Source organism: Pleuronectes platessa, chromosome 7, assembly GCF_947347685.1.
Source record: "Pleuronectes platessa chromosome 7, fPlePla1.1, whole genome shotgun sequence".
In the NCBI taxonomy this organism is placed as follows: domain Eukaryota; kingdom Metazoa; phylum Chordata; class Actinopteri; order Pleuronectiformes; family Pleuronectidae; genus Pleuronectes; species Pleuronectes platessa.
The window spans coordinates 7,085,674-7,101,942 of NC_070632.1; the positions used below are offsets into that span (position 1 = coordinate 7,085,674).

General features: G+C 46.1%; 1 protein-coding gene across 1 annotated transcript in view; it reads right to left on the reverse strand.

Moving 5' to 3' along the window:
* Positions 1 to 16,269, reverse strand: part of LOC128444727 (neural-cadherin-like) — a 94,153-nt gene that overhangs the window by 24,592 nt on the left and 53,292 nt on the right. The window contains 13 exon segments of the mRNA XM_053427346.1: positions 1,315 to 1,571; positions 1,573 to 1,593; positions 2,346 to 2,525; positions 2,527 to 2,576; positions 3,456 to 3,640; positions 4,461 to 4,554; positions 5,338 to 6,946; positions 7,335 to 7,618; positions 9,088 to 9,231; positions 12,014 to 12,200; positions 12,636 to 12,763; positions 13,182 to 13,431; positions 15,381 to 15,548. Coding sequence (XP_053283321.1) covers positions 1,315 to 1,571; positions 1,573 to 1,593; positions 2,346 to 2,525; positions 2,527 to 2,576; positions 3,456 to 3,640; positions 4,461 to 4,554; positions 5,338 to 6,946; positions 7,335 to 7,618; positions 9,088 to 9,231; positions 12,014 to 12,200; positions 12,636 to 12,763; positions 13,182 to 13,431; positions 15,381 to 15,548 — 3,557 coding nt within the window.

Genomic DNA, 16,269 nt, shown 5'->3' on the forward strand with positions numbered 1-16,269 from the left:
ACACGAGGGCATGTATAGCACATATATATACAGTGGGGGTGGGGGGGGGGGGGTTCTCTCACAAGCTGGAGCAGAGACAATTTAAGAGATGAAAGCAGAAACATTACGAACATTGTCGGCTTTTCTCTCAGAAGTCTGCGCTTTTAACAAACTTGCATGTTCATGTAAATGGCATTAAATGAGATTTTGAGAAGTTGTGAGCACAGAGGGGGGGCCAGGGTTGTGCTAATCCCCTTGCCCTATATTTATCTAATCTGGGCATTAGTGTGCGCATGAAGTGAACTGCATGCTGCTTCCTCTGTGATAGACGACCACGGAGACCTTTCCACTTGAAGGTGGAGGCCCTTCACACCGACGGCAGGCGTTTTATCAACGTTTAAAGTGAATACTCACCGTGCTGGCAAATGACCTAAAGGCTATGGTCATTATTTACAGATAAGCACAGCAAAAAAAACACTGTGGGCCCGAAATTTAAGATGTCGATATCAAGTTTTAAATCTATGGAGCTTATTTAAAAAACATTGGCAAAGGCACAATCAAGAGTTTTAAGACAACTCGGTGAAGTGCCCGCTCTAAACTTGCCCATTTAGAAGGAACTTAGCCTGTTTGCCCAGCCTGTGGTGTTGCTGGTTGCAGCTTGCTCTGAAGACCGGCTTCAGGACTCGGACTGCAGAGACAAAGAGCTGTTCACCTGTTTTATTCAAAGTTCAGTGAAGCTCAAGTCAGAATGCATGACCCTGAACTGGAGAATCCGTTGTCTTGAACATGCCAGTCGTCCCTTGCGTTGATGAGTCCTATAGCCGCTGCAGCTTCAGAGAACTAGTCACCTCTTTCTTCAAAATGTATTAATATGTAATGATTCATGCATCTTACTTTAGCCATTAACGATACGCATGCTAAGTGAGATACTGATCAAATCAACCGTTCTCCAGATGTGCGAGCCATAGACAGAGAGACAGAGATTTCGGGCATTAGTGGATATATATGCACACACATGCGTTTTGCTTTTAGAGCAGATATACCACAAAAAAAATAAATAAATGCTAATCTATATTCAGCTGGCAACACAGCAGAGCAGGTTGAGTAAGTCAGGTGAAGTTGCAGGTGGATTAAATTTTTGTCAACGAGAGACTCTGTTAGTAATTCTGGTTTCAATTTCCCATGATGCCTCTCTTGCAGTTAGTGGAACGAGGGCCAGAGAGAAGATGGCAGCACATCGAGAAAAAAAATCCTATTTCTGTTTTCTGCCCTTTAATAGCTTTTTTTTCTCTCCCAGATACAATCATCTCGGACAGCTGCAGACGCGCCTCTCACCTGTATCCGTTCTGGGTGTCGACGCAGGTCCCCCCATTGAGGCAGGGGTTACTGGGGTAGGCGGAGCAGGGCTGGTGGGTCATCTCCCTGGCAGCGCAGCCACACACGGCCGAGGACGTCAGCTTCACCGAGACGAGGGAGACGGCTCCCGACTCCACCAGGGTGGGCGAGTCGCTGATGCTTAGCTGTGTGGAGCAGCCGACGGATTTCTTGCAGTCTGTGCGCACACACTCGTCCACCTGCACCTGGCTCACGCTACACACGCAGCAGGGACTGCAGCTGCGGGGGGGTCAGGACGGGGGGAAGAAGGGAACAAGAATGGAAATTACAATAATTTTCACTTAGAACACAAAGGGCTTGAATCTCCAGTGCTGGTGGTGAGGGGGTGTACTCCCGGTGACACACACGTTTGGATGAAATGACTTCAAGAAATGCACAAGAGGACAGGCAAGCAAAATAGGCGAGGTCCTTAACTACACAAATGTACTTATTGTCTTCAATAGCAATGTGACAAAAATTCAATACATACATTTGAAAGCACATTTGGGAGGTATAACAACTGATCTGCCTTAGACTTTGAATGTTCTGCTGTTAATCAAATGTTTTAAGCGAGAATCCGTTCTTTAAACCTAAAAGAATGTGACATTTATTGTGATCATCTGATAGTTATATTGATTTTGGGCCATATTACCGACCCTGACACCCTGAAATGTTCCGTAACTGGCGGTTTTTAAATCATAAAGTCAAGCATGACAGTCAATATCAAAATGATGCGCCATTAAAATATGGATGAAAGAACGCGTGTCGCGAAAAAGAGAGAGACAAAGACAACAAATGAATGTGCGAGACAAAGAGACATGACAGGGCCAAGCAGTAAACAGACAGAAAGTTGGTGTGGAAATAAGAGGGCAGATAAAAGGCCCCGTTTATCTCCCCCCCCACCCCCCCCCCCCCCCCCCCCCCAGCTCCCAGGTGTATCGCTTGATATACGAGCATTGATCTCTATCTATCAGACACGGTGGGACATTTACCTTCTTTTTATGTGCAGCGAGGACAGCGTGCAGCTTCTCCGGGCGCAGGTAGCCATTATCGGTTAGCACGTAGAAATGGATGTCCACCGTTCTGTCCTCTCTGTCGGCCATGCTGAAAATGTTGATGCTCCCCGACCTGACGGACAGGCTTTCAGACAGGAAGTCCCAGAACATCTCGAGCACGACTCTTGCCCTCGACTCGAGACCCGATGAAATCTCGAGCCGTAATGCCTTCAGGAGACAAGTGGGGGGGGGGGGGGAGAGGGGATTGATGCAGTGGGAACTACTGACTCACCGATGACAAGTGCAGAGTTGATCAAAGTCTACTGAGCTCCTGCTTCCATTAGCGCAAGACGTGGCCTGACATCTCCCCTCTATCGATCCGTTTCCTCACTGACTCATCCGTAAGGTGAATGATTCGTGCCGTCATTTATTTCTCCCCTAGCATAGAGTCGGGGTCCTTGAAGGTCTGCCTTGCACAAAATATCTTAATGACCGGAAAATCTATCATATTTGTGGTTCCACTTCCAATAATATCTGGAGAACGGGCGGCAGTCATCTTCTATTCTAAATCTCCAAAAATGATAATGACGTGGAGTCAGAGGCATCCATAATAGTCTCTGACTCTCGCCGAATGGCTTTTTAAATGTCAAGGACTTTACCTGACACTTCCAAATTGACCTTTATAACTCCAATTTGCTCTGAGGGACTGACAGAAAAATGAACACTCTAACAAAAACTTCAGAGCGTTGAAGAAGAAGGAGAAGGAGGAAACTGTTTCCAACAAGCGCTGTGAACAGTCGCTTTTTACAAAGCTTAGAAATGCTAAATAATGCCAGTATAAAGAATCCTCTTGACAGCCTATTATTTCAGCGTTAACTGGATTGACAACCTGATAATCATTCAATGAAAAGCACCAATTTATTCATGCCTGTGGCCTGTCTCTTTCAACATCGGCTTCAAAAAAAAGATTCATTTTACAAGAGAAGTGGCAACAAAGTGGAGAGAAGGGAGGTAAACTGAATCCCAGCAACACCCAAACACGTGTAGAGCTGCAGTCATTCAACATTAATGCACTTTTACCACCGGGAGAGAAACGTTTCTGCGAACCTGTCAAACGCAGCGAGGCGGACGACAGGACGGCCTTCTCCCCCAGCTCCCGGACATGAACTCTGACGCCTGACATCACGTCCGGCCACAACCCGTCGGACACCCCGACCCGAAGCCAGTAGCTGCCTGCCGGAGTGTTCTGTCGCATGGTCAGCTCGCCCGTGCTCTGGTTCAGGCTGAAGTATCTGAGAGAAGCAGAGGGGGCTGTTGAGTAGGAGAGGACGGCTTCCTTTGGGAGATGAGTGATTGGCTCCTGTTGTTTCTGAGCTTTTACTACAGAGATAAACAAATCATTAAATTCCCTAAAAGATGACAGTCAGACAAGTCGTAGCAGCCGACGGGTCAGCTGTGGTTTCCAGCATGAAGGGAAAGGGAATTAATTTTCCTCCAAAACACCAAAAATACCAAGAATAAGAAGACAAAAAAAAATAATTCCTTGGCTCCTAAAAAGCTGGTAAAAGAGCTTGTTAGTTGCCATGGCAGCTGTCCGAATTTATTATATGAATAAAACAAATATGCAATTTGTATTTCAAATCTGACAAGACGGTGTGAATACTGAATAGCTGCACAAGGTCCCTGATGGAGACCGACCATGCTCGTACATGCTGTTCCATCTCGGAAACATTGTATAGGTGGACCGAGATCGCTCAGGTTGTTTGAGTCTAATTGCATTCTCTAGAAAATAGGCTGTTAGCGATCACTGTTGACGGCTACGATTAAAGTTTGTTCGGAAAGCGAGGCTTATGAGGGGGTCAGAGAATTGGATATAAGATTAGGAGGAGTACCTGTTAGGCATGTTTCAGGCTGAGTGATATCACCGAAAAAAGGCCCGGTCGGAGAAATGCAGCCACAACGCTGAGTCCACATCCTCTTTATTTTTCAAATTCCACAGTGTTGGCAGTTCTGCTGGTACTGTATTGCTCTAGCACTTGTACTTGTGCTGTATATTCGGAGATCAGCATGTTTTCAGTGGAAAATTCAATGCATTTAACAGTGAGCGCTTACTTGGCTGCACTTGTCTCCAGAGTGTAGGTCTTGTTGTCCCAGTCATCAGGATCTGGGGCATACACCTTCCCCAGTGCTGCGTTTGTCATCCTTCCTGTTCAAGGTAAACACACCCACATGCACGCACACAGACACACACACACACACAGACACAGACACACACACACACACGTTGATTTCGTCCGGACGGAATCTGCTGATGCCGACACTTATCTTTACCTCCCTCTCTTCTCCTTATCTTGCATTCTTGTGTTCTGTTCTACTTATTATGCTCATGACTGTGGAGCCCCACTGCTGGAATGAATAGACTCTCAGTGCTCCACTTCAGAGAGCGTGGAGCTTAAGGAAGCGGGGCTATCTCAGTATGGATTATGTTATTATCGACCTGCAGTGCCAGAGTACTGCAGCTGGGTAAACAATGGCAGCCTGGATGAGTCACAGCGCTCCTGTTTTCCACAATTACCAAAACAGCCATTTAGCTGAGTGCGCGGTTAAAACACTAACAAGCCGACGCGCCAAACCAACTTACCTGCAGGGTGAGAAAACTCAACAGAAAGAGATGAATAGTGATTCCATAATGTGAAGTTCATATAAGCTTTAGGCATGGGGTTGGTGGGGGGGGGGGGGGGAGTGTGCTGAGGGCTTGAGAGAGGATTTGACAGGGATATTATCATAACAAAACACTGTTAGAATGTAAAAGGATGAGAGCAATTATGAATTCCAGGCTACGCTGAGCAGGTGGGGGGGGAGCGAAAACTTTTCCCTTCAACTGTATCCTCAGTTCCCCCCCCTTCAGTGATACTCTGCCTGCTGAGCGACGCTCTGTAGCGTAAACAAGGGGCAGAGAGGATGAAATGAGGGGGAGCGAGCGACTCACCCTTGCGGCTGTACGCATAGACATCTTTCTCTCCAGCCTGATGGGCGTTGTCGTTCTGGTCCCCGATGGTGATTGTGAGCGTGTTCGTGGCCGTCATTGGCGGATCGCCGCTGTCTATCATAATCAACGGCAGGCGGAACTCGCTCTGCCTCTCCCTGTCGAATCGCCGCAGGGCGGTGAGGGTGGCAGAGCTGTTCCCGTGATCCTGCAGGTGGAAGTCGGTGGAGAAAAGCGGGGGTATGGAGAGGGAGAACGGAGGCCCGTGCTCTGGCGAGTCCCTGTCCACAACATGGAGCAGAGTTGAGCTCTCATTGAGCCACACCACTTGAGGTGGCAGACCGTTCTCCCACAGCACTGGAGTGTACTCCGCCTCGAGCTCCGGCCCGTTGTCATTCGTGTCCAGCAGCTGCAGGTGGACCGTGACACTCCCAGTCAGTGCCGGGGAACCCTGGTCTGTCGCCATGATTACAAGTTCATAACCTGCCAGCTTCTCCCTATCCAACGGGCTGGCAACTGTGACCACCCCTGCTCGACTGACGGTAAAATGTCCATATGGGTCCGAGTCGGGGTGAATGCTGTACAAAATGTCCCCGTTCAGACCTGAGTCCAAGTCAGTGGCCACGACCTGGATGACACTGGTTCCTACACTGGTGTCTTCGGGCAAAGGAGCGAGAGGGTGGGAACTCGGGTCAAACACAGGGACGTTATCATTCTCATCCTCCACTTGTACCAGACAGTGGATGAGGCTGGAGAAGTCAGAGTCCTCTACTTTAATGGTGAGGTTGAACCGCTGCTTCCCTGGTTTCTCAAAGTCCAGCTTCTGCTTCAGTCTCAGAGTCCCTGTCTTGTCCAGCCTGTGGCTGACCATGTAGAACTGCTGCTCTGGGTCTCCAGCCACCACACTGAAGGTCAGCTGTCCATATGTGCCAGCATCAGGGTCCACGGCGCTCAACTCCAGAATCGGAGCGTCCTCTTTAGTGCTCTCTGGCACGCGAGCGCCGCACCAGTCCTCTTTAAACTTTGGGACGTGGTCATTGATGTCTGTTACGATTACAGTGGCAGTAGCTGTACCCGTCATGCCGCCGCCGTCCCGGGCCTCGACAACCAGCCGGTGGTTTTCAGTAATCTCCCGGTCCAGACCCTCCCCTGCGACAGATATGGTGCCAGTACTGGAATCAATAGTGAAGAGATCGACATCGTTCTCGTTGTGCGCGTTCTCAACAATCCTGTAGGTGAGGATCGCGTTCTGACCCACGGCCGCATCATCACTGTCCACCGCCGTCATTTCCACGACCAGCGCCCCAGGGGGGGAGTTCTCCGCCACGCTACTGTGGCAATTATCCGGGGCACAGGAGAAAGTGGGGGCATTGTCATTGATGTCCCACACGTTTATAATCACGTCCGTAAAGCCGGTAAGTCCCTCGCCCTCTTCGTCTGTTGCCATGACGACAAAGCGCCAGACGGCACGCTCCTCCCGGTCCACGGTGCGCTGGGCGTACATCTCCCCCGTGATGTCGTTGATCATGAAGTGCGACTCGGCTCCTTGGCCATGAATGGAATACCGTATGGCGCCCTGGTCGGCATCTTTGTCTGGGTCAGTGGCTGTCACCTGCAGAGACGAAGACAACTTCTTAAGAAAAATGGAGATATGCATTTATTTAGTCAAACCCAAATTACAGTTCTCCTCTTATCTCCTTTCAGCTGTCACTTGGGTCTTCTTTACTTTTGGATTTCTGTTTTCGACAGCCCGTTTAAGTGCACTTTTTTTTCCTGACCACCTGATTTAAAGCTGTGAGCTCTGATCAGGGCTGTTTCTTGCATCTGGGTCGAAAGTGGGTCTGACAGCCTCAAAGCTGAATTTCTTATCCACTCAAGATTCATCACGACATCTCCAGCTCACTGGTATGGTAAGAGCATTTTGCGAGGTTGCCGATTTGAAATACCCTGAAACTATTGCAGTGTAAATCCTGTTAGCAGTGATAATCTCAGTCTCTCACCTGTAGTACAAACACTGGTGACCCGTCGAGCTCCTCTGTGACCGATCCATAGTACTCATTCATGGAGAACACTGGTGCCTCATCATTCTTGTTCACCACAGTGACCACCACGGCCGCATAGTCTTCCCACTTCCCATCGGACGCTAGGACCAGTAGCTTGTATCTCTTCTGCTGCTCATAGTCCAGTGGTTGGGCAATAAAGATCGTCCCCACCTCTGGCTCTATGTCAAAAACGCCGCCTTTGTTGCCGGACGTTATCTGGTAGCGCACCTTGGCGTTGGCCCCTGTGGTGAGAACAACAAAATGCATGACTGGGAATGTGAAATAACCCTTTTTATTCCTCAAAGAAACATTTTTTAGAATAAGACAAGTGAGATCTGAAGGTGAGGCATTCATACACATAGGTGGAGTAACATGATGGTTACCTCAGCATTTCTCTATTTTCTTAATTATATCGGGCATACTATAATCCTGGCAACAACAGAGGGGCATAACCACAAGGGTATTACACCTCTTTTCCTCCGAGACCTCAACATTACTAGGTTTCCATGTATCCCTTTCTTGTTTTGATCACTTAATTAAACAGAAACTTTGTTCCTTGTCTCTTCGGCTTTAATCAGATACTAATTAAAAAAGAAGAAGAAGGGAGTTCGGGAGTGAGCATAATGTACTCTGATAGTGGCCTCAAGGGAATGATTGGAGGACCTGAGAGAGGATGGAGTGATGTGGTCTAGTAGCGGCAAAGTTCATATCTCGACCTATCTACTGTGTCTCCCTGTAGACCATCCAATCTACTGGTTTAACACTGGAATAGATCAAATAATCTCCCAGAATGAACAGTGTTTGGCTTTCAATCATGCTGTTGGGTTAAAGTAGCTACAATCCGATGTAAATACACTAATCTGTACTATTAACACAACCCTGGCCGACAAAGTGCTCCCTGCCTCCCACAGGGATCTGCCGGGCTTACAGCAGTCAAGCCCAGGGTGGAGTTTTTAAACAAGACAGATTGAGGGTAGCCTCTCACACGCAGGTGCAACAGTATTGTAACTATAACGTTGGGGGTTGGTGTTATTCCACAGCAATTCATCATTAGTGCCGCAGCTCGGCCTAAGCTGCACCCCCGCTCGCCATAAATACTTGATTAACGGACCTAAACATGCCTGATAGAGGGATCTTAGGCTGCCGCTGTACGGAGGATGAGCAATTGCTTTATTGCTTAAATCCCGCCCACCTACTGTGTGGGAGCGTGTCACTCTTTTTGGAACATATGTGCCGCAGTGGATTGCCGAGCACTCAAATGACTGCTGCTAAATCTGGCACACGGCGAGATTTCAGCAGCAGGACTTCAGCACAGCGCAGGACAAATTGAGAAAGACTGCTCACAGGGTCACTTTATGCATACCGCTACAGACCCAGGCAATCTTGCAATAACAAGAAAGAAAGTGCCTACTTGGCACACAAGTCACTGCCGGAAAAATGGCCGAAATAATTCTGTTATTTCGAGAGAGAGAGAGAGAGAGAGAGAGAGAGAGAGAGAGAGAGAGAGAGAGAGAGAGAGAGAGAGAGAGAGAGTCTGGTGAAAGATAAAGAAAGTGCAGAGTGGAAACCTCTGTGGAGTTTCAAAGTGTTTCACGAAAAAAACTTTACTATTGGTTCTGGTTGGCTAGATTCTTTAACCTTTATTTCTGAGAGGCAGCATCAGTAAAATCTCGGTGGGGACCTCCTCAGTCTGCTGCCTCATCATGCGTACCTTCATCTTCGTCATTAGCGCTAACGGCCACAACAGTCAGGCCCACATCTGCATTCTCATCGACGCCGACTTCATACAGCCGCTGAGCAAAGAGCGGCTTGTTGTCGTTGACGTCGCTGATGAAAACCCTCACATATGCTGTGTCTGCAAAGAATGACAGAACGGCAGAAGATTAGACAACACAGTGCACAGGCAAACACACACACACACGCCAGACAGACACACACACCGGACACACACACAGACAAACACACACGGAGTCACAGAGAGTTTGCCGAACACTGCATGTGTGTTCTCTCCTTCCATCTGCGTATTGATTTTACAATTCATTGTCACTGTTTAGTGCGGAAGAGGCACTTAACCTGACGGAATGTGGCTCATTGACATGGAAATCAGACAAAACGTTGCTCACAAAGATGTGCTGTAAATTACATGAATTATTCATTTTGTCAAGAGTTTATTGTTTTAACGGGCCTAACTGTTTTCCTGCAGGAAGAATAACAGCAATGGAGCTAGAACTCTTCAACAAGCTGCTGTTTTTGCAGAGTAGATAAAGAACCACTCTACTGGGAAGGTTAAATATTTATAAGATGACAAGTGTTTGTGTCTTATCGGTGCACTCCTCATTACGCTGTTTATTTCTTTAGTTAAAAAGACTAAATTATCCGCTGGCTGAAAACAGGGGTGACATGTTAATTTGGAGCTGCTGCAGTAAGAGATGATGGTGGTGGTGGAAGGTGGCCTTATTTCCTCAGCTTGTTTTTAAAAAAAAAATGTACCTCCTCTCGGTGTATCCCTGGGGTAACGCAAAGAGACAGGTAGTGTTTGCAGAGGAAATGAGACCTTCTGGATGTGGGAGATATGCAGCACAAGACACAGCTAAGACTCATTGCAAATGCTAAGCAGCCCTGGCAACCCTGCTCCGAAACATCACCCTTTAGCCCTAATACCGCCTTCACAAGCGCTGGCAAAACTCACCTCTGAATACAAACGTCACATTGCATCACTCTAGATACCGACTGTGGTGTTATGATGAAAATAAAAGAGGTGGAGACAAAATAGACCCGAGAAATCTCCGGGCTATTTTCACATGGAGGAGAGCGAGGCCATCTGGTTGTAGGTTAATTCTTCCAACTTATACAGTTTCCAACAATGAAAAACATCTGTTTGTATAACTACTTAGGACATGGGTTCTCTTACAAACTGTTAATTACGTATTATGCATGAAGGAAGATTATAGAGAATTGTCTTAGTAGTTCAACGTTTTGGTAAACAGATTATAATAAATCACAGAAGACTGTTACTTTAAGGGATGGCTGTATCTCAGGAGATAGAGCCAGACCAGTAAGTCGGTGGTTGACGTTGATATTTAAAGCTCTCAACTCTGCAAAAATTACTGGGATAGTTGGATCCAGACATTTTCCGGAGTTTGCCTTTAACGCATGTAGACCACAGCAGGAGATTGTCCAGGTCAGACACTTTCACAACAACAGGAAAATGATGATTTTGCTGCCCACATATGTTTTTGTTCACAGCACATCGACCACTGTCTGCCCTTATCGTCAAATTCTCTATAATCTTGTTGACATCTTCTTCAGCATCTTATGAGTACGGCACCTCATTTTCATCCTGAGATGAGATTTGTAATCTTTTTGTTTTTCCAGCAGATTTCTTCTTGTTTCATAGTTGAATAGATTTATTTAAAGAGCTCCCCAAACTCCTAGAAACTTAGAAAACTTGAAAAAAGGAAAAATAAAAATCTAACTATACGACTAAAGTAAAATGCATGGGGTGTTCAATTCACACCTTCAGCCTGAACCATCCGGAGCAGGTAACTATACACTGTCTCTACAACCTTATTCACATGTCTAACCTGCTCTTTAGAAGGAAGTAAACTGAGACAGAGCTAATTATGCTTTAAAAATCATGAAACACAGAAAATAAACACCCCTTCACTTGGTTTGTCCCGTTGATGGATATTCAAAGACCAGGAAATGCCGGGAGGCGCCTTCTGAGAAACTATCCCACATGCTGAGTCAGAACAAAGGAGCAATTAAACAATGTTTGTACCCCCAACCTAATAAAAGGAAACTCAACTAACTCAGGCTTGTGTGTTTTCTTTAATATTCTCATGTGCTTTGATGTGAACTGTAGTAATTTGCCAACACAAACAAACCTGGCATAGTGACGGATGCCAATGTTATAAAATATCTGTAAATTATAGTAAAATCAACTTGTGTAGAAACGAATGAGTTCAATGTGTTATGTGGTCGAAGGATGCCAGGGACAAATGGTGAGTAAGGTCGCGTCCTCACCCACTCTGTCACAGGTTGACACCGACGTCGATGTGCTCCAAACAAAAACACATGATTTCCACAGCGACATTTACCATCAGTCATGTCCGGCCTCCTGCTTGCTCTGCCCAGGAGCTGCACCTCACACACTCACCTCAATTCTCCTGTTGTTGTGAACACGTCTGACTTAAACAATCTCCAGCTGCGTTTCTTTATATGTGAAAAGCCTGGAAAATGTCCAGACGTGGGTTTTCTGCACAGCCCAAATTTGATTTGTTTTGTTTTATTTAGACCACATTCACCATTTACCACATAGGCCCCTTTCGGTTCACAATGAGATTACACCTAAAGAACACATGTTAACTTTAAAAAAGGCCCATATATTTTTTGGGGGGCCACTTTAGGCTCACATCCATTTTGCCTGAAGTGGCCCACATCCATATGTTACCTGGGTATTAAGTGTACAGACATCAAAGTGGCGTTACTCTTCTCATTAAACTGTTAACAAGCAAAGCAATGATCTTATAACCAAAATGTTGAACTTCTGATTTAACAAAATAAAGAAAAATATAAATTCACAAGGAGCTTTCTGCTGAATGAGAATTGTCATTGAAATTCTCCTCATTTCTAACCTGAGTTTGCCTGTTTGTTTTTGCCAGGTCGCGCTGACTCCTGCCCGTCTTCCGACTGAACCTCCAACAAATACGAGCTGCGAGCCTCGCGATCAAACACGGCTTCTGTGTAGATGACCCCGAGTGTCGGGTCGATGCGGAACAGATGGTGGTCTCCACTGCTGTCACTCAGGAGAGAGTAAGTGATCTGCGAAGCACAGGGAATTCGAAAATGAACCTGCCACAGTCTTTTCAAGCAGCAACCTGCAGAGGTGACATGAAAATGTAAGAGTTTGTGGCTGAGAATGTTAAGTGGCCGCTCTTATATTCCCAGACAGAGTACGTCTTCTCATTAAAGGCAAACACCAGATCGATACACTGATATTGTCACAGTCAGTCACACGGCTGCGATTGCACACTTCACAGAGTTCCGCCTCCGCAACACTTTGACAACTCTGCAGCGTAAAGCCTCCACACTTAAGGGATCGCGGCGCCCTGCCACCGTGCGCTCCTTCAAGCATAACAAGAATGGTTTAGTAAAAGGGGAAAAAAACAGTTCTCAGATGCGGTTGAATAGATCTCTGTTAAATCACTTCGTATTTCTGAAGCTGGACCTGACGGACAAGAGCAGAACACCACGAACCTCTCCATTAAGACCCAGGTCTTTGTCGTGTGCAGACACCTGGAGAACTGAAGTCCCAACCTGGGCTCCTTCCGTCACCGACGCCTCGTAGATGGAGGAGGTGAAGAATGGCACGTTGTCGTTAACATCTTTGGAGAGAAGAGAGATGAAGATGTGTTAACTTCCTGATTTAATTTAAATAATAAAAACTCAAGCATCTAAAGCTGAAGACATTGAAAGTTTAGGAGCTCATGAATTCATCATTATACTAAACTGTTTATCTCTGAGGCATATTATAAAAGTATTGGTATATTTTTTGTAGGCATATTTTGTAATTTATCATATCCTTTAGTACCCAGGCACTGAAACTGACATTTTGGTAATTTCATCACTACATTATCTCTCTTTTCATTAATATGCTATTTTAAATAAAGTAAAATCCAAAACACAAATTAACGTGGACATATATTTAAAGAACATTAATACAACCTGCTAATGGAATGATAACGTCTGCAAATTAAATGTTCTACCACAGAAGAATCGATTGAGAGGAATAAAAGCTCATGCCTGTAATGTTGATGTAAACGGTGGTGAAAGCAGCCAGAGGCACCGCGGCCACGTTCTGCGCTCGGACCCGCAGAGAGAAGAAAGCCGTGGTCTCGTAGTCCAGCGGCTCGGACACCAGAATTGACGCCGAGCCATCTTCGCGGTTGGGGGAGAGGTAGAACCGCACGGGCATGTTGGTCTCCGGGACCATCCCGTCCTCCAGGTTGTAGGTCACCCTCGGGTCGCCCAGCTGAGAGGTCGCCTTGACAGTCTGCACAGGATGAGAAGCGCTGTTTCTCAGGTTATGTTAAAATGAGGAGTTGGGCGGGGGGGCGATGTGAGAAAAGGAGAAAAAGCTCTGAGCATCGTTCATTTCCCTTCTTTCCTCGAGTGAGATGAGAACAATACCACTCTTCTTGTCATGTCTGTCCCCTGAGAACAGAGCCAGGAGATAATTGGCCCTGTCCAGATGTAACAAAAAAAAATGTGTTTACCAACCATGGAGACTCGCCCGTTAATTATGACACAAGGTCGGTGCACCCAGTTAGGAAGTCACAGCACAGAACTCAACTTGGTTTTCACATTGCAGCGGAGAACTGAGCAAATAAACAAAATATGTTAATTTGTGAACTTTAGACTTGCTAGTGGGCAAATACACTGACCAGACATCCTAGTTTGTGGAGGGCTGTCTAGGTTTTCTATGTGGGTGTCCTGATGTCCGGACAGCTATAACCACCCTATGAGTCATATGCTATGATGCTGGCAGCTTCTTCTTTTTTATATTTATAGAGCATGTGAGTGTGTCTGTGAAAATGCTTTTCTTAAAAGCATCGGGAGACTTACTCTTTGCACCGTGAGCCACATGGCAATGGAAATGGCAAAACGCGGAGGAAAATGCGCATAGGAACCCAGGGTACAGTTTACCGTTCCAGTTCAGGGGGTTTAGAATGCGGTAGCCAAGGCTCAGAAAGTGGAAGAGGGTGTCCATCAACATCGATTATAGAGTATCCCTGGGCGAGATACCGAAGCCTAAATTGCCCCTGATGGCTGCACCGACATGGTGGGTGATGGAAAAAGAGCTGTGTATAGCACTGCTGTATAAGTAGGTGAATGTAACTTGAACTATTAAATGCTGAAAGTGTTTGATAAGACTGGAAAAGAGCTTTATAAAAACAGTCCATCTCCCTTATATTTGTTATTTCTCACCTGGTAGCTATGATAACGGGCTTCTCCCTCCACCTTCTTGGTTAAGACTCAGCTTTGTGCTGCTAAGCCACCAAAAAATACGTTTTTATTATTTCGGGAAAATGTGCTCTTTGGCTTTTTTTTCTCCAGACATTTAGATTATGAGCCGGAACTGGGGGGCAATGAGCTTAGTTCAACATGAAGTCTAGAAACGGGGGGGAAATGGTAAATTTGGCTGATACAACATGTTAATTAGCGAGCTGCAGAGCTGCTGGCAGGCATCTCTTTAAAATGCAGACAGGAGCCGGGCTAGCTGTTTCTCCCAGCTTCTAGTCTTTATGCTGAGCTAAGCTAACCATCTTCAGGCTAAAGCTCCACACTGAGCGTCCAAACATCAGAGTGATGTCAATACTCTCCTCCGAATCGTGACAAGTGAGCAAATGAGCTTATTTCCATAAAGCTTGTACAAGTCCTTTAAACAAGGATTATCTTTGAGGTCAGTCGGTAAAAACTTGTTTACATGTTTACGGCTGCGTTATCAAGTTTTTCTCCATTAGCCGTTCGCCGTCTAAAGATGTAAAGGTTACGTCAAATGCTGATTATTGTGATGATTGATTATCGGAGTAAACACCTGTTGTCTGAGCTCTGCAATAAACTCTTATCTCGGAGCGAATCCCCTTGTGAAGACCTTGGGAGAGAAAAGGGGATATTTGTGGGCTCGGGATTGACAGCTTTGTATTTTCACATCAAAGGAGACATTCTGAATTGATTTAATTAGCCCGCAGTCATGACACTTGCTCCCATCCAAAGTCAGCTTTCTCCTTCAAGACACACAGATTGTTCAGTGCGCTGACAATCTTTTGTGCGGTGCAGTCGGAGCACAAAGAGAACACGGTGTCTGTGCGGTAATCCGTGTTCGGAAAGCAGACAAACATTCCGCTGATTCAATTACTCTATCTCCAAGTGGCAAGATGGAGAAACCAGCATAATAACAGTATGTTCTGATACATAATGGGGAGTAGCGTGCACACGTACCACTATGGGCGTGTCTCTGGCGGTGTTCTCGGGTATGACGACGCTGTAGCTCTCCTCCTCCCACTGTGGAGGCTGGTTCTTGACGTTGGTGATGGTGACTGCCAGCTCCACAGAAGTGTTCCGGTCTCCACCGTCGGTCGCCACGATGTCCCGGGTGATGTAAGGCCTCTGTGGGCAGGAGCAAACAATTCAGATTATCACTGTCATGGTATTTTAGAGCTGAAAACGACATGGTGGTGCAGAGGCCGGGGGTCTGTCGGTGTGGGGGTTATACATTCTCCCAGTGTTTGCATTGGTTTACTCCCACAGTCCAAAGATGGGGATTGTGTTTGGTTAATTGGAGACTTTAAATTGAATGTGGGTGTTAATGGTTCTTTGTCCGACTCTGTGATATTCCGATGACCGTTCAGGGATTGGCTCTACGATGGATGCATGAGTAGAAGAAATGAACTATTTAACCGGATTTTCTTGCAAAGAGCCTAAAAAACAAGATGACTATCTGCTATCCCTTATCTTGAATTAAACAACTTTAAAAACTCGATTGGACAAAATGTTTCATCCAGGAATTTGTAAAACCAGAGAAGAAGCCTCCCTGACAAGCCTTCATCCAGTAACACAACCTGCTGCTGTAACACTATTAATGTTGGATTCATAATTTATCATAGGACTAGAAATGAAATCAATGAAGAGCCCTTGAATCCTCTTTGAGTAGCATGTGCCTGTAGCTTGTGCCGCAGCAGTGGGCCGGTGGAAACTGGCCAGCAACAGCAATGAGCAATAATAATGATTAAATGTGTGGAGCTGGGTTTTTAAATAAACCTCAGTTATGTGAATAGGTTTGTACTTGACGCTCTGAGCATTAGCTCATGATCAGCTGATTGGCGGTAAT